Raw genomic sequence first — 18,914 nt, 5'->3', positions numbered from 1 at the left:
ACACACATTCCCTCTTTCTCCCTCATCTTTATATCTATATCTCTCTCACTCACACAAACACACACTCCACCCTATTTCTCCCTCCCTATCTCTATTCTATCTCACTATCTTTATATCTTATTCACTCCTTTTCCCTCATCTCTCTCACTCTCTCTATATCCCTCTCTACCTATCCATATATCACTTCCTATATCTTTATCTTTCTATCTCCCCCTCTCTAATTCTCACACTCTTTCTATCTCTATTTATCCCTCTTCCCCTTTTTCTCTCCTTCCATCTCTCCCTCTTTCTTACCCCCTTAATACTTTACAAATTATATTTACTCTCTAGATCCTTATATATCCCCCCCCCCTCTCTCTCTTTCTCTCTCTCTCTCCCCTCATCACTCCCTCTTTTTATATCTCTCCACTTTTTCTCTCTAATGTATATACACATTCTCTCTCTCTCTCTCTCTCTCTCTCTCTCTCTCTCTCTCTCTCTCTCCACAACATGTCTTTTTCTATATCTCATCTCCATCTCTCTCTAGCTAGTCTATTTATCTCTTTTTATACATATATCTCTATCTCTCTCCTTGTCCCTCTCTAACTATCTATATTTTCCTTTATCTATATCAATACCCCCACTCTCTCTCTTTGGGCCAATCCCTCTCTTTATCTTACCCTCCTCTCTCTATTTCTGCCCATATCTCCCTCCGTATCCCCCTATCTATCTCTTCATCTCTACCTCTCTCTCTCCCTTTTATTTCTATATATCTCTATATCTCTCTCTCTTTCTCTTCTAGTATATATCTATCTACCCTATTTCTCTCACCCTCTCTTTATATCTCTAAATCTCTAGCTCCATCTCACCATATATATATATATATATATATATATATATATATATATATATATATATATATATATATCATCTCTCCCTCTTCCTTTATATAACTCTCTATCTCTTCCTCTTTGTCTCTCCCTCTCTATCTCCTCTCTTTCTATCTTTATCTCCCCCTTTCCCTTGCTCCATCTTTTTTACCTCCTCTTTTCTCTACCTTCATCTCTCTCCCTAATCTATAGACATGCCTCCTCCTATCCATCCATCTCTCTTTCATTCTCCCACTTTTTGGACCTCTATATATTTATTTCATTTCCTCTCTATATCTATCTCCCCCTATCACTTCTTTCATCTATCCCTCTATCTCTATCTCCCTTTACCACTATATCTCTCCCTCTATCTATATATCACATCCTATCTCTATCTTTATCTTTCTATATCTTCATCTCTCTCCAACTATTTATTTTTCTCTTTCATATCTATTTATTCCTCTCCCCTCTATCTGTCTCTTTCATATCTCTCTCCATCTCTCCATTCTCGATCTCTATCTTCGACTCCATCTATATCTCCATCTTGTTCTCTATCTATATATCTATCTCTTTACCCATCTCTCTCTCACTCTTACCCCTCTATATTTACCTCTTTCTAGCCCTATCTCAACCTCTCTCGCATGCTCACCCTATTGCAAACATAACACGAGTCTGTTTCTAATAAAACTTGATTATCTTCTCAATTCGAAGGTTTCATTTTAGTTATGATTGAGTTCTTGTAAGTGGATGCATAGTTGATTTTAAGCTATCACCTCTCAATTAAGTCCTTTGTTGCACAAACAACATCATGGCCACAAATGACCTCATGAACTACACAAATATATCCAAAAAATAGACCAAATTTTTCCCAATTGACCTTCCACACCTCTTCAACATACCCATTGCATACCAAAGTGCAATTGCTAGTTTATATTATTTTATTAAAATAAGAGTTGTAGTTAATATTACAAAAAATAAATTATTCTAATATAATTTTAAATTAATAATGATTCAAAATTAAAACATATATTTTTATTACAATTTAAAATTATAATAATTAAAAATTAGAACAAATATTTTTATTACAATACTATGACGACAAGCACTCACCACTACATGGCACTTGTTTATTAGTTATTTCTATTTATTCTCTCATGTGAGGATATTTCTTACTTTTCTTAATTTTTTATTTTTCCATTTAATTCTCTTTTTAATATCCTCCTAATTTTTGAATTTGGAAACTAATATCTTTCTTTGATTTTCAAAAATCAATCTTTTGGCAATATCTCTTTAAATTGATTTTTAAATTAAAAAATGAGATATGCACATTCAAAAATATGCTTTTTTGCATTTCCCCCACTTTATCTTCATCATCTTCCTCCTTCCTTGAATGGCAGCTTTGCCATGCACTCAATTAGGTCTGTTCATCTAATAAAAAATCTTTTCGATCTTGTCTGCTTGTTGAGTTCCGAATTTTCTATAAATTGAGTGCTTTGTCTAACCATAATCTATCTTTTGTATTGTTATTCTGTTGAAATGTTCATCCTTGTTTTGTCCATTTAATATGCATAGTCATACTTCTAGTAATCTCGCCTATCCCGTCCTTGCTTTCACTTTGTATTTGCATCAACACAATGAGAGCAACATATCAAAATTGGAGATGAAAGGAGAAGCAACAAAGCTTTATAGAAGAAACACGAAAAATGATGGTTTGCATTTAGTTTAATTCATGTTTCATTTTTGTAGTTTTGCTGGTTAGATTAGGATAGGTTAGTATGATAGTTTAAGTTTGTGATTAGCTTAGTATTGTTCTTTCATGCTTTGGTTTTCTCATCTAACCCAACTTCTTGATCTACAGTAGGTATAATATTCTCTATATAAAAAAATTAAGTATATTTATAATATTGATTGGAGATGATTTATTGAATTTTTGTTTTAATTTATAAATATTTTTTCCTCCTAAATTAATAACTTGTTTGATGCATAGACATGAATTCAATTGGTTGAGAGGGTTGGTGTGGATTGGATGTAAGTTATGCATACGATGACCAACTTTATATATCTCTACCTTATAGGTACTTTAATATTTAGTGTTCGAGGTCTCGAAAATGGTAATAGTTGTACATAAAATTGGAAGAGAAGGAATCACTTGTTAGAAGTCAAAGTTTTTAAATATGATAAGTTGATAATGCATATTGTTCATTAAAATAAAATTCTATTTGATTTATTCTAATAATTTTAAACTATCAAAATATATTTTTAATTTGAAAGACTTAATATGATGTTGACAACCATGTTTTATATATTTGGACAAAAGGTTTGCAACTTTACATAGAATGTAAACTCCAATTATAAAATAATTTTTACTTTTAATAATATAATGTTTTCATATGTAATTTTTATATGCAACAAATTATATTGACTTATATCTCATGTTTTATGTAGAGCTAAATTTTGACTACTATTATTTGTATTTTTAATATGATATGATAAATAATTGTACACATTTATATATCAAATTAAACTAAAACAACTAATGAAATAGTAAATAATAATTTAATATATTTATTAAATTTTTTAATATCTAAACAATAATATCTATTCTATTAATAAATTATAATATATCATTTTTAAATTATTTAAAATAAAATTAAATAGCTTTGATTTTTTATATAAAAAGATTTCTTAATTTTAATAATCATTTGATATGTAAACGATCATCAAATTTCTATATATATATATATATGATTTCTTAATTTTAATAATAATTTGATGTGTAAACGATCATCAAATTTATATATATATACCACATTATTACTGCTCCATCCCATATTACCATGCCTTTGAAATAATGTGGTAGCATCCACAACTCACAATTGGTATCCCATCAAAGTCCAAATGGACAGTTTGAAAGGAGAACGGTATGATAGATGAACTGTGTCAAGATTTAGAACATGCACCTTAGATGACATAAAGTGGCAGACGTTGCAAATTATTGGATATGAAAAGATATAGAATGTGTGACAACTATTCCTCTATATTGTGCTGAATAAATACACCAAATTTCTGGAGCAAATTGGGCTGGGAAGCTCCATGGCGCTCACAATATGCACTCATTCTAATTTCATATTGAAACAACGTGTAAACCACATTGGAAACATACGACCAGTTGGCAAGAAACATGTTGCAAAAGTTGGTGGTGGAAATGAGTTGAGCACAATGGAGAAAGAGACGGTGAGGTTGGGAGCATCAGAATTAGAGGTCACCAAGCTTGGCATTGGCGCCTGGTCATGGGGTGACACCACTTTTTGGAACGATTTTAGCTGGGATGGTATGTTCTATGGAATTCTCTGCAATTAAACCTCTGTTCACAATTACCCACTGAATCTTGTTTTTAGATTTCTCAATGGTTAAGATCACACTTGTTGAATTGGGTGATGCTGTTCATAATGAAATGTTCACTTGCTAAGTGATTAAATTTACTTTTCCATTTGCAAAACCCTTATAGCACCATTTTGCCTTTTGATGCATTCAGTTGTGGAGATACACAGCTCTTCCACTTTTATAATGTTTTTAGTTTCGGTGGAATTTCAATTCAAGATGTCCAGGCCTGCATTTGGCATACAGAGGTTACTCAAATGACAATTTGCATGTGAATCAATGTATGCAGACCGTAAGATGAAGGCAGCCAAGGCAGCTTTCAATGCTAGTGTAGATGCAGGCATAACACTTTTTGATACTGCAGAGGTGTACGGTTCCAAGGTTGGGGACATCTACATGCCTCTTTATTAATTTCCATGAATGTGATGTTTTGGGAAGAAGAGGGATTGATTTATGTGTCAATGCTGCAGCTGGCGTTTGGTGCGGAGAATTCAGAAACTCTGTTAGGAGGGTAACTGCTTCAATCTCGTTCACCCATTTAGTTCTTGTAAGATCTATTTCTCACAAAGAATAAAAATTCACGTATCTCGCACAACACTAAGCTCTGCTACAAGTAGAGTCAACTGGATTAATATATCGTTAAAGTTAATTTGCATCTGTTTTTCACACATAAGGATGAAATAACGTAACTTTTAGCTTGATTTATTCTGAACTAGTACAACTTTGTGTAAGGATTTTGATTTTTTTCTTTTTTTTTGGAGAATTTGAAACATCCTAAAATATTTTTGATTAAAGTGGTAAATAAAAGGTTTTTACAGGAGACAAAACATCAGCAAAAACACAGCTGACCCACAACAAAACAACCTAAAAACAGCAAAACACAGAGCATAGACAGAAATAAAAACCAACAGAGAAAATATTACATTCTCTTGAGGGTATCAATAGCTTCCAGCTCAGCCTGGAAGAAGCTTTCTTGAAATTCTTGATGGTCCTGAGACTGTTTCTTGTCATTTTCATTGTTTTTCTTTTTGTTACGTCTGGTTCTTGTGCTGCGCCCAGCATTCCGTTTGGCAGTCATCACAGGACCACAACCTGCAGTCATTTTTTTCACCTTATCTTTGATGCTAATAATCTCCATAGCACTGCTCTTGACGACCCTTTTTATGTTTTCCTTTATATTTGCCTTGTCTTGTTCTAGAGCCTTCCTAGCATTCTGGTACTTCTGCCGTTTCGTTAACTCCTCCAAGACTACAATCCTTTCCTTCTGATTACAGATATCCTCCATCAACATATTCATCTGGAGTATAGCCTCCTAGATTTGGAATATGCTCATGTCCTCCACAACAGAAACCTGGGTCTCCCTCCTCTGCTTCTTAGCCACAATCTCCATCTTGATATTTACCCTGTTAATCTCCACATAAAATCACTTAATGAGGTTGTGTTGTGCCTCAAAGGCTTGATGGAGGGACAGAATTTGGCTCACCATATTCAAGTCATTAGACAGCTCTTGCTCAAGGAAATATGAAGGCCTTGGGGATCGTTGGGTGGGGTGGTGGGCGGTGGAGTGAGGGGGGGAAGTGGGGGGCAGAGCGGGCAGGATTTTGGATTCTGTGGAAGGGTTTCCCTGTAGCAATTTCAAGGACAGAAAAGGCTTGACCTTTCCTCTTGTCTTGAACTTCTGGGGTCTCAATATTCTTCTTAAATTCATGGGTCCTTCCTGCACTCTTCTCAGCAGGCTCCTTCCTAGACAACCGAGTCTGCCTTGGAAACACCACTTCTTTCCTTTTTTTCTCCCAACTTCCGCTAGAACCACTACACCTAGTTTTCACCAGAGTCACTTTCTTCGAATTCCTTCCTCTCAGACTCCAACCCAGTATTAGTACAAATTCCTTCCCAACTATCTTCCTTTGTCTCCTCCGAGTTCTTAAAACTTGAGTCTGAAAATTCCACCATTTTCTTGACTTTGGTGCCATTCTTTTTGTTGACAATATGAGAGACACTTGGATTCAATTGCCTCATGTGGTTGACAATTCACATGATTAACCCCTGGTGTAGGGGAAACATACTGAGTGCTTTCTCGCTATCTTTAATGGACATCTCCAAAGATGAAAGTAGATAAAAAGGAAAAGATATGAATTTTTTCTACCTAAAATAGTTCAGCAGAAAGAAATGATATTGGTAAATGGACTTAAAAAGGCCTTCCAAAGTCACGTACCTCATTAGACAGAGGGCAATCTTGTCCCATGGAGGTTTGAGAGAACACCTTACATGACCAAAGTGAATTATAATTAGCTTCTCATCTGACTTAAGGAAAATGGACATGGATAGCTCTTCCATACACCTGTCCTCGAATATCTTTGCCATGGCTGTAGCAAGCCCTGTTACCTCCACCACCAAATCTGCTGTAACCACAAATTCCATATTCTACATGATCACCTTTCTATTTTCCCATCCTTTGGCAAAGTCCATAGCCATGGATTTGTCCACAAAGGGAGTAAAGCTTCCCTTCCCCAAAATTCTCCAAAACCCACTTTATCGTAGGTGACTTTTATATGATAAAGCCACTTCCAACTTCAGGTAATGAAACAATGATATGGTTGTCATTAACCTAACTTGGAGTGCATTATTTACGTGGTTTATCAAATCCAACATTTATCATACTTTGCTCTTGTGAACCCAAATTGCTCATTCTTCCTTTTGTGTTTGTCATTCATGCATGTCCACAATAATGATAATTTGATCCTTATAGGTAATTGATACTTGGAAGTTGGGATACATAGTACCACTTCCTTCTTCGATTACATTGTTTGTCTGAAAATTTAAATATTTTTTCAGCTAATTAAAAACTTATCGTACTTCATGAATCCATCATCCTCAATGCTAGAACCCTGTGAAGTGAGTTGGAAACTTCTCAATGCATTTTCCCTTTTAACTAGAAATGTTATTTTGACAGAGCAATTGCATTTCTGGCTGTTTTGCATTTTTCTTCCTCGTTTCATTATTTCTTTTTCATGAAATTTAATATAAAGATGATCATAATCTAACTTAACCACGTTGGGATGTCTATCAACTGTTTATCTAAATTTATTATTGGTGGCTTAAATATTAAAAGTGGGTTTCTTAGACACCATGCTGATTACTTATCAACATTTAATGTGTATGCTTTCAATATAGGTTGCTCATATATTAAACGTAGGACATTTAGAAATCGAGCAATTTGCCAATATAGTCGGTCAGCAGACAATGCCTTTATTATGCTTTATTCATTATTGATATGGTTGTATCCAACTATGCATTAATTGTTGTTGGCTTTTGGGTATTTATAGGAGTCAATTGGTAGTGTTCTATTTGGCAACTGTTGGGCTCTTTATATAAACTTTGCGTAGATAAGGAAAGGAGTCTAGTCCCTGGCTGATCATTTTTGGTCTACTTATGTAATAATTTCATGTGTGAATAAAGCTATGTTTTACTGCTATATTTCTTCATTATTTCAAGTATTTGTTTTATCAGAAAGAAGAATAAACAGAAAAGTGGTGCTTGGCACATGGTTTTGGGCCTTGAAAAATTGTATACTTTTTTGTGTAAAGAAGATTTATGTGTATGTTATTCCCAATATCTTCTATGCCTTTGCTACATGTTTCTTGTTATTTCTCTTCTTTTTCAGATAGCCACCTTGTGTTCTTTGTTCTCTTGAATTTTTTTACTCCTGTTGACTTTTATATTTGGCCTTAGAGTGAGGTTGGAAGCTCTCAAACTGAAGAGAAATCCCCTGTCGAACGATCCAGATTTGGCGGCATTTTTCTTCCAATAGGAGCTGTTTAATACTGATCGTAGAAGACATGGCTTCATCCTCAAGTATAGAGATTATAAAATTAAGAACCCGAATTTAAGCTTGTTGAAGTTAAAGATGGCTGTGTTTTAAATTCCATTGAGCATTTGAAATTATTTCAAGCACCAAAACTGCAAGGGACTGCAAAGGAGTTTTTGGACAAGTTGGACTTTGCACCAAAATGTTCACTAGAAAATGAACTTAATCTGATAAAATTATAACTATATGACAAAAACCATAAGCGATTCTTACCCAACGAAGGTATAAATCAAAGGACATTACCACCTATGGTTCAAGTCTTTATACCTAGTGGTGAGAAAGACGATAAAGTCCACAACTAAGATGCTGAAACTATGAACCAAACTTTTGTTGTACATAATGACAGCACCAACATGCATATTTATATATTCTTATGTATGCAGGCAAATTCAAGAACCATAAAAGATAAGTCTCAGTACTTCTCACTTGCTGAATATGAAAGTACTGAACTTATGATGAGGCCTCTTCAAGAGGTCCATTTTGCTTTGGCTCTTCATGAGTGTTAGGATCTGCCCATAAGTCCTGGTTACATGTCTACCAGTCCTTTAAGGTATACAGGGAGTTGATCCTTTTTGCAAATTCTTTTGAGCTGGCCCTCAGTGTGCAATTTCAATGCTCTGTTTGCTAGCAAATCAGTGGCAGAATTTTGATTACACTTTTGGTAGATGACTTGATAGGAAACTGAAGTTGTTTGCCTTGTTGGATAATGAGTTTTATACCAATTGGTGAGTCTGCTTCTATTTATAACATGTGCATCTCATTCTATCTAGTTAACTAAGCTCCAACCAAGAGGCTAAATAGTTCAGTCATATTATTTGATGCTATTATCATAGTTTTTGAATATCTTAAGATGAAATTACCTTTGCAGTTTTGGAGTGTTCCATCTATCCCTGCTGTTAGGCGGCAAATAAGAATAATACTCTTAGTTATGTTTTAATAATACTTCTGTAATGAGTCGTCCGTGTGGTTTCCCGTGTCAGTTATGACAGTTGGTACCTCGGCCAACCGCCAAGTAGTATATATTGCCATGTAAGGGAACCCCAACAGTAATAATGATAATGTACTAAGTTTTCAGGAATGCAATAAAAGACATTTTTCTGCCTATGTGATTCTATGATCTTCTGTTAAGCACTTTATGAATCATTGTGTGGGTATTACTTTTTGTATTGTGTGAATTATACTGACACTAGAGGGACCAAACATTTTGGCGCTATTGCTGATTTGAATTTCGGAGATCAATATGGCGGCAGGCAGTAGGCACTAATGGGCCGACCATTCGATCAACAGTTGATCGTTACTGACAGTGATACACACAAAGAGGTGACCCAGGTGGAAGCACGAGAGGATCAAATGACAAAGGACTTGGTAGACCTGTGGGAGGTTTCGGTCACCTAGTATGTGCAGAGGGAGGCTCGAGAGAGAGTCGTTCCTGAAGTCGCGGTACATGGCGAACTTACGGTCAACACAACCGTATATGATCTTCTCGGGAGCCTTCTGAGGTTATTGGCACAAAACTTAATTGAACTTCAAGACCGAAGGGGAGAGACCGATCGTGAACATCGCCGACAACAAATATTGCAGAGCTACGTGTTGTGCGTTCTGCACACACACCCCTCTTCGCAGGGGACCCCCATGTTTTTTTGCAATCTACTTGATTAAGAGAGAGGGAGAAATGGTTGAGCTTGTCAAAGCCTTTCATGGCTAATAGTGCGATGAACGTGGGTTGGGTACACTTCATGGTTTGAGCGTTTTCCTTTAGACCACCTGCAAGCACCAGGATCCTCGTAATGAAGGGAGTAATTCTAAAATTGAAGAAACTCGCCATTTTCCTTTGTATTCCGAATCTGCAGAACCCTAAGTCAACGTCACAATGAGAAGGAGGTCGAACATTTACCTAAAATCGCACATTCTTATTACAAAGCCCGAAATTCATTTTTAGTAGAAAGGGCAAGTGAGAACTCGAGGTCGCCTACAAAACCCTAAGTCACGCGATCTCAATCCAAAATCGTAAGTTAGGAAAAGGAAAAAGAACAAAATCAAGCCAAAAACAAAGTCATGCGTCTTCTTCAAAAGGGCCGAAAATGTTCTAAATCCAAAATCGCTCATTTCCTTGTAAAAACGAAACTCGCCATTCTTCTCAGTTGGCCGAAGTTTTAAAACTCAAGGCAAATCTCACATTTTGGCCTAAAGACCCGAAATTCATAAAGGGCATTAAAACAGAAGGACTAAATCGCACAAAATCGCCCATTAAGCCGAATTTCATAAAGGGGAGGCATTCATAGCAAATCGCGCGAAATGCTCATGTAGCCCGAAATTTCAAGAGGGGCGTTTAATCATTCAAACAGAAAATCATGCAAGTTTCTTCATATTGCTGAATTTCTTCTTAAAGCAAATAGGCGAGGTGGAAGTTCGGCGATTTTGTTGAGTTTGCAAAAGCGAAAATACTCGCTCTCCTCTGCCTGTCAAAACCGATGAAACCCCCAATAACATTCCCACGCACTTGGTGATGAAGGTCGGGATGCAAAAAAAATTTAAAATAAAATGGCGAACATAAAGTCGCCCTTTTCCTTTCAAAGTGTCGAGTTTTTCCTAGGATGCACGCCAAGTGAAAGGGGTGAAAAAAAAAAAAAAAAAAAAAGGCATTGTTTTAATCGATTCTCACATTATGCCTCAAAAGGCCGATTTCCCCCCCTTTTGAATGGTAAAGTAACAAGTTTGAGGTGATTTTTTTTTAAAAGCAAGTTTCTTCCCAAGGGACAAAAAAGAAAATAAGAGTGAGCGAAGTTTAAATCAAGAAAATCGTCCAAACCATCACAAGACCCGAAATATGGAGCAAAGCCACTTAAAGCTAAAGTCAAAATCTCGCATTTGCCTCAAAATACCCGAAGTTTATCAAAGGCAACATTTTGACTTTAAACAAAATCTGCCAAAACCTTCAAATCACGTGAAGTTTTAAAAGGAAGACATCTGTTGCAATAATATCTCGCAAAAGATATGAAACGCGCGAATTTTCATCGAGGGGCATTTAAAGTTAAAATTTAATATGATTGTTAAATTAATTTATTTAATTTTTCAAAATGATTATTAAACGTAGAATTCATTGTTTGTAGGACGACGTCGGGAAGAGATAAAGCGAGGATGCGGAGCGTAGGATCAAAAGATGAAGCACGGGGAAGCGCATCACCGCTGAATTAGAGTTGAACTCCACCAGCTAGACCAAAGACAAAGAACACGCAGGATGCTACAAAATGTGCATTCTTAGAAATACATTGTTGGAAGAAATTCTAGAAAATTAGTCTAAAAACTGAATTGTTTATTGTAAAAAGAACTGCTTGTGGGCCCCGTTCAAGATATTTTAAAACAAAGGAACACAAGGCAGTTATTTCCAACTACTAGCTTGACTTGAATTGATGCCAAACAGTTGTAGGTAGTTGAAAATGTGGTTGGGGGGATAATTAAGGATTGAATGGGCATGGGTTAAAGCTGCCAAGTTCTAGAAGGCATATCAGGACTGTTGGATGTAGTCAATCCCGACTTTTGATTCAAATTGTAAAATCTATAAAAGGTAGAGGCCTTTCTCTTGTAAAGGGTTAGATTTTTAGAGTTAGACAGTTAGATCAGGTTAGATTGTTAGAAGGTTAGAATTTATTAGTTAGGAATAGAGTAGAACTGCTGCAGAAATTGTTGTAATGACAGCCAAAATCAATATATGAACATTGAAGTATGGTGTTTGTTATCTTGGTTTTCTTTTGTTTGCATGGTTTCCTTCAGCAGGTTTAGATAGATCCTTTCTGGTATGTAGGTATTTGATGGATTCGCGTTCATACCATTGGAGATATGCTGATTGTGTATCCCTTTGTATGGTTAGTCCGAGCCTTTAAAATCGTGCTTAGTTTAATTGCAGGTTTCCTTTTGAGCTGTGCCAAAATTGGGTGCTTAGGCATGCGCCTGCAATTTGAAAATCTTCTAAGTCTCCCTTGAAGATTGCACCATTCTTGCGAGGTTGTGAGTTATTCTGGCCAAGCAGGGATTGGTTATGTCGAATCCGTCTACTCGCACACCAGTCTCGTTAATTTTAGGTCTCCTAAACCCTTTCTCTTTTGCTTTTATTTCCCAGTTTGAGAATCAGATGCAAACCAACTTGTTGCAAACGTAAGGCCCCTTGTGCTCGTAGCAAAACACATCAACTGTTGAGCTATCTCCCAGTCATGAACTGACATTTGGAACCTTGAGGTTGTCCCCTTTGATCAACTAAAACAGCATTAGGGATTCCTTATACAAGAGACGATAAGATACTCAGCGAGAACATTCTATTCTGCGTTGGCCGGATAGAGTTGTAACAATACGATTTTAGCCACGTCAATAGGTTCGTCTTCAACCCATCCTTGTACACAATGTGCCCCAGTAGATTACCTTGTGGTACCATGAATCTACACTTCTTGGGGTTTAGGGCCAATCGGGCCCACCGACATCTCTCCATGCACTCCCTGAGTGCATTCAAATGGGTTTCCTTCTTACTGTAGATAGACTAGTTATTGAGGAATGCCTTGAAACTTCCAACAAACATCCCGTAAAAAATGTGCAATATGATTTGTTGGAAGGTGGCCGGAGCATTACAGAGGCCAAAAGGCATCCGATTGTACGCATATACAACGTCCAACAGTCCTGATCTGCCTTCTAGAACTTGGCATCTTTAACCCATTCCCATTCAATCCTCAGTTATCCCCCCAACCACATTTTCAACTACCTACAACTGTTTGGCATCAATTTAGGTCAATCCGGTAGTTGGAAATAACTGTCTTGTGTTCCTTTGCTTTAAAATATCTTGAACGGGGCCCACAAGTAGTTCTTTTTACAATAAACAATTCAGTTTTTAGACTGATTTTCTGGAATTTCTTCCAACAGTGTATTTCTAAGAATGCACATTTTGTAGCACCGTGTGTGTTCTTTGTCTTCGATCTGGCTGGTGGACTTCAACTTTGATTCAACAGTGACGCGCTTCCTCGTGCTTCGTCTTTTGATCCCGCGCTTTGCATCCTCGCTTTAGCTCTTCCCGACGTTGTCCTGCAAACAATGAATTCTACTTTTAATAATCATTTTGAAAATTAAATAAATTAATTTAACAATCATATTATATTTTAACTTTAAATGCCTCTTGATGAAAATTTGTGCGTTTCATATCTTTTGCGAGATATTATTGAAACAAATGTCTTCCTTTTAAAACTTCAGGTGATTTGAAGGTTTTGGGAGATTTTGTTTAAAGTCAAAATGTTGCCTTTGATAAACTTCGGGTATTTTGAGGCAAATGCGAGATTTTGACTTTAGCTTTAAATGGCTTTGCTCCATATTTCGGGTCTTTTGATGGTTTGGGCGATTTTCTTGATTTAAACTTTGCTCACTCTTATTTTCTTTTTTGTCCCTTGGGAAGAAACTTGCTTTTAAAAAAAAATCACCTCAAACTTGTTACTTTACCATTCAAGAGAGGGGGGGGGGATCGGCCTTTTGAGGCATAATGTGAGAATCGATTAAAACAATGCCTTTGTTTTTTATTTTATTTTCACCCTATTCACTTGGCATGCATCCTAGGAAAAATTCGTCACTTTGAAAGGAAAAGGGTGACTTTATGTTCGACATTTTATTTTAATTTTTTTTGCATCCCAACCTTCATCACCAAGTGTGTGGGAATATTATCGAGGGTTTCGTCGGTTTTGACAGGCAAAGGAGAGCGGGTATTTTCGCTTTTGCAAACTCAACAAAATCACTGAACTTCTACCTCGCCTATTTGCTTTAAGCATAAATTCGGCAATATGAAGAAACTTGCACGATTTTCTGTTTGAATGATTAAACGTTCCTCTTGAAATTTCGGGCTACATGAGCATTTCGTACGATTTGCTATGAATGCCTCCCCTTTATGCAATTCGGCTTAATGGGCGATTTTGTGCGATTTAATCCTTTTGTTTCAACGCCCTTTATGAATTTTGGGTCTTTAGGCCGAAATGTGAGATTTGCCTTGAGTTTTAAAACTTCGGCCAACTGAGAAGAATGGTAAGTTTCGTTTTTACAGGGAAATGAGCGATTTTGGATTTAGAACATTTTCGGCCCTTTTGAAGGAGACGTGCGATTTTGATTTTGGCTTGATTTTGTTCTTTTTCCTTTTCCTAACTCACGATTTTGGATTGAAATCACGCGACTTAGAGTTTTGCAAGCAACCTCGGGTTCTCACCTGCCCTTTCTACTCAAAATGAATTTCGGGCTTTGTAATAAGAATGTGCGATTTTAGGCAAATGTTCGACCTCCTCCTCATTGTGACGTTGACTTAGGGTTCTGCAGATTTGGGATACAAAGGAAAATGGCGAGTTTCTTCAATTTCGGAATTACTCCCTTCATTACGAGGATCTTGGTGCTTGTAGGTGGTCTAAAGGAAAATGTTCAAACCATTAAGTGGACCCGACCCACGTTCATCGCACTACTGGCCATGAAAGGCTTTGAGAAGCTCAACCATTTCTCCCTATCCCTTAATCAGTAGATTGCAAAAAAACATGGGGGTCCCCTGCGAAGAGGGGTGTGTGTGCAAAACGCACAACATGACCCCGATAAGGTAGGAGTTATTGTGAACATGGATGTCACGAGAGTAAAATCCTTTCCCGGACATGTCGGCTACTATAGAAGATTTATTAAGAGTTTTGCACAAGTCTCTTGTCCTTTGGACAAGCTGACAAGAAAGGGTGAACCGTTCAAGTGGGGAACGAAACAAGAAGAAGCATTTAAGGAGTTAAAATCCTGACTGGTGAGTGCACCAATCCTAGCGTACCCTGACTGGGACAAAGAGTTCCACGTTCACGTGGATGCCTCCAACTATGCCATCGGGGCCACTCTAGCACAGGTGGGCGTACAGGGATTTGATCACCCCATTTTCTTCGCTAGTCGACTGCTTTCCAAGGCCGAACGGAACTATAGCACGACGGAGAGGGAGGCACTTGGAATGGTGTACTCTGTATAGAAGTTTCGCCATTATCTCCTCGCGACACCATTCACCTTCTATGTGGACCATCAGGCCTTGATGTATTTGGTGAATAAGCCAATAATCCAAGGACAGGTAAGCCGATGGCTGCTACTACTTTAGGAGTTCACCTTCACTATCATAGTACGGCAGGGGAAGAGCCATGTCATCGCTGACCAGTTGTCAAGAATCAAGTCTGGTGAACCTGTGGAAGGGGTGAATGAAGATTTCCCAAATGCCCATTTGCTCTAAATAGCAGCGTTACCTCCATGGTATGAGAATATCGGGGAGTATCTGTCCACTTCAACATTTCCACAGGACATGTTGCCAGGGGAGCGACGTAAGTTGGCACTAAAGAGCAAAACCTTCCAACTGATCAATGGCCTATTGTACAAGATGGGACCAGACCAAATCTTGCGCAGATGTGTGATGGAGGAGGAAATTCCGAGTGTACTAAAAGAAGCTCATGACGGACTTGCGAGAGGCCACATGGGACCTGATGCCACCGCATGGAAGGTACTATTGGCAGGGCTGTGGTGGCCACCTTGCATAATTATGCATGAGAATGGGTTGTGGGATGCGATACATGTTAGCGTATGGGGAAACCACTTAAGCGGGATTTTATGCCTTTGTTCCCTTCTTAGTCGCAGGAATTGTTCGAAAGGTGGGGTTTGGATTTTGTGGGACCCCTGAAGGTAAGCAACATCCATCGATGTCGGTACATTGTCGTGGCCACGAAATATCTCACCAAGTGGGCCGAAGTGAGAGCTCTCTTGGACAACACTACCGTGAGTACGACAAGGTTCTTGTACAAGCAAATTGTGACCAGGTTCGGGATTCCAATTCAGATTACAAGTGATCGAGGAGTTCACTTTGTTAACCAGGTCATTCGAATGATGACGACAGAGTTTAAACTCTTCCACAATCTATCCAATCCGTACTATCCTCGGGCAAATGGTCAGGCGGAAGCTACAACAAGGTACTTGTATCCATCATTTATAAGTCATGTGGAGTGGAAGATTGGGAGCAACGTCTTCCCGCGGTACTTTGGGCGTACCGTATAACATACAAGGTGACGATGGGTCACGCCCCATTCCAACTTATGTACGGCCAAGAAGCCGTGGTGCGGCATAGTACACCGTACCAAGTTTAAGAATCGCAATAGACAATTGGCTTGGGGATGACGAAATCCTGAATGCTCATCTTATGAACCTCACCAAGCTAGATGAACGTTAGATGATGGCACAGTGGGCGACGGAAGTGGCCCAATGTCGACGGAAGTATTGGCACGACAAACATCTCTGATGGACGAACTTTCGTCTCGGTCAGTTGGTTCTGAAGTATAACGACCGCAACCAACATCGACCTGGTAAGTTCAAATTTCGTTGGCTAGAGCCCTATAAAATCAGGGAAGTTGGGAAGAATGGAGTAGTAAAAATTTCCACCTTGGACGACAATCCTATACGTGACCCTTTAAACGGCTCCAAATTGAAGCTTTATCGGGAGCATGATAAACCAGTGGTAGCCATCAACATGTTGGGCTATGCAACGAAGGGGGACTGGACCATTGGAAGGAGTAAGGAAATAGAAGAAGATCCGGTGGTCGCCGCAGAGCCTTACAGACTCGACGAAGATTGGGACAAACCACTCAATTTTATAGAAGAAAGGTTGGTGCCGAAGCAAGTCGAAGGCATTGCAATGCTTCGAATTCATAAGCAACTTACAAATGCCTATTTTGGTGACCCAGCTGTGTGGATACGACTCATCGGACATTGGAGAAAAAGGGCCCCATATGAAGGACCTTGTGAGGGTTACATTGCATATGACATTGACGAGGAAGCAAAAGCAAGAAGGAAGGAGGAAGAGCCAGTTGACTTAGAAGAAGAAATAGACCTGGAGGAGTACGATGCAACTCTAGGACCATGTTTGAAGATGGTACTAAAGGCCGAGGATTTATTTGTGATAGCATTATAGAACACAAGATGCCACTGAGAGGGGGGTTGAATCAGTGGTTTCCAAACTAAACCCTTTTAATCCTAAATGTGAGTACCGGTTAACATATCAAAGACCAAAAGGACATATCAGTGAGATAAGGGAGAGATCAAGATGCAAGCACACACAAGGATACACCACATAACACCGGATATACGAGGAAAACCCAATATGGGAAAAACCTCGGTGAGAAATGCTGCTGGAGTCTACTGCTCCAATCCAGCCTCACAAGTAAAATTGAATACAAAGTTCAGGGCACCAACCCAAGGATCACCAACCCTTGCATCGAGCACCAACTCAGTGAATACAAAAAGTGTTATCAAATCAATACAATGGTAATAACCTTGTTACAAATGAGTTTTGTAACTCTCACAAATATCTCTTCACCGGTTCACCTCTGTTCTGTTTTCTGCCGGTTCTCTGCTCACCTTCTTTGGCTCTTCCTCTACTCTGTCTCTGCCTTGCTTGATCTCTTCTCACTCTCTCTCTCTCTGCTCTCCTTTGCTCACTGCAGCTTCCTTACCGGTTCAGACTCTACTGGTTGAATGAACTGTCAAACCATGCACCTGGTTACTGGTTCTCAGACCTCTCTGTCTGATTCCTTTCTGCCTTGCTTTTACCTTGCTAGATCTTCTCTGATACTCACACTGCATTGCTTCACTCTCCGCTGCCTTCTTACCAGTTCTAACACTACCGGTTCACTTGACTGCTACAATCTTTAGCAGCTTACCAGTTACTTTGTCTTCATCGGTTTAACCCTCTGTTAAACCCTCTTACCGGTTTACCTTCCAACCCCTAGTCACTAAGATCTTCAGAAGGTTACACTCTGACTGATCCACGGGCATGCTCTACTTCTCCTCTATCAGGCCTGCAGCATCAATTCATCTGGCAGCATTAATCAACTAAGGTCTTTGGTCGGCATATTTATATTTGATCTTTCCTGCCAAGATGGACATTCAAACTTGGCGCACTAGGGTTTCTTCATCGACTACGAGGCGTACCAAATCCAATCAGATCTTGTTCCTAGGATTGATCGCCTGTAACAGATCACTCAATTCTGCCATTTATCTTCCTTCCAGTACACATTTTCTATACTTAGCAACCTACAAATTGATCACCGACCCTGCATTTGTCAATCACATTAAATGATCTTGTTGTTTCCTACTCCAACTCAGATCTACAACCTGATGTCCTGCTTGATCATGATGTCAAGGAATCAAATCTCTGTCCTTCGACCTGCCTTGAGCCGCAAACCTCTGCAATCGACCCGTGATATTCGAGGTCTTCATTTAATGTCGACCAGTTCTGCAACTACCTTGCTGAAGCACTCTTCACTGACCTCTGCATGCTTGCCACTTGGTATCCACATGTTATCTTTGTCGGCATCCAACTCACTTCACTATGTTGGTTCAGGCTTACTCACTGACCACAACACACAACCGGTGTATACCTTATACTACCGGTTCATCTTACCTTGCTAGTTATACACTAACCGGTCAACCTTCAAACCATGCAGTCTCCTGTTCTGCCAGTGGGATCACATCAGCTCGGTCACCAACCTCAGACACATGTCACATGTCCATCTGATTGGAGCCCTTCATTGTGTCTCTTGTTAGCTTGCTGGTTGCCTTGCCTATCAGTTGACACAACACATCAACAATCTCCAATGCAGACCTTCTAGCATACCGGTAGATATGTTTACCGGTTGACAATACTCTTGCCTACATACCGGTGACACCCTTGATGACTTTCATGCCATAAATTCAACTGTTATGCACTGATCTACATTTTCATCTTGGTAGACATACTTGTCGGTTGATTACAC

General features: G+C 38.6%; 1 protein-coding gene across 1 annotated transcript in view; it reads left to right on the top strand.

Annotated features, from left to right (window-relative positions):
* The first annotated feature begins 3,693 nt into the window (after nucleotides 1-3,693).
* Nucleotides 3,694-18,914, top strand: part of LOC131066496 (uncharacterized oxidoreductase At1g06690, chloroplastic) — an 89,626-nt gene continuing 74,405 nt past the window's right edge. The window contains exons 1-3 of the mRNA XM_058001267.2: nucleotides 3,694-4,179; nucleotides 4,519-4,610; nucleotides 4,700-4,740. Coding sequence (XP_057857250.1) covers nucleotides 3,942-4,179; nucleotides 4,519-4,610; nucleotides 4,700-4,740 — 371 coding nt within the window. The 5' untranslated portion in view covers nucleotides 3,694-3,941. The remainder of the gene's footprint in view (nucleotides 4,180-4,518; nucleotides 4,611-4,699; nucleotides 4,741-18,914) is intronic.

Source organism: Cryptomeria japonica, chromosome 8 (genome assembly GCF_030272615.1).
Source record: "Cryptomeria japonica chromosome 8, Sugi_1.0, whole genome shotgun sequence".
NCBI classification, from domain to species: Eukaryota; Viridiplantae; Streptophyta; class Pinopsida; order Cupressales; family Cupressaceae; genus Cryptomeria; species Cryptomeria japonica.
This window is presented reverse-complemented; position numbering and strand designations above follow the sequence as displayed.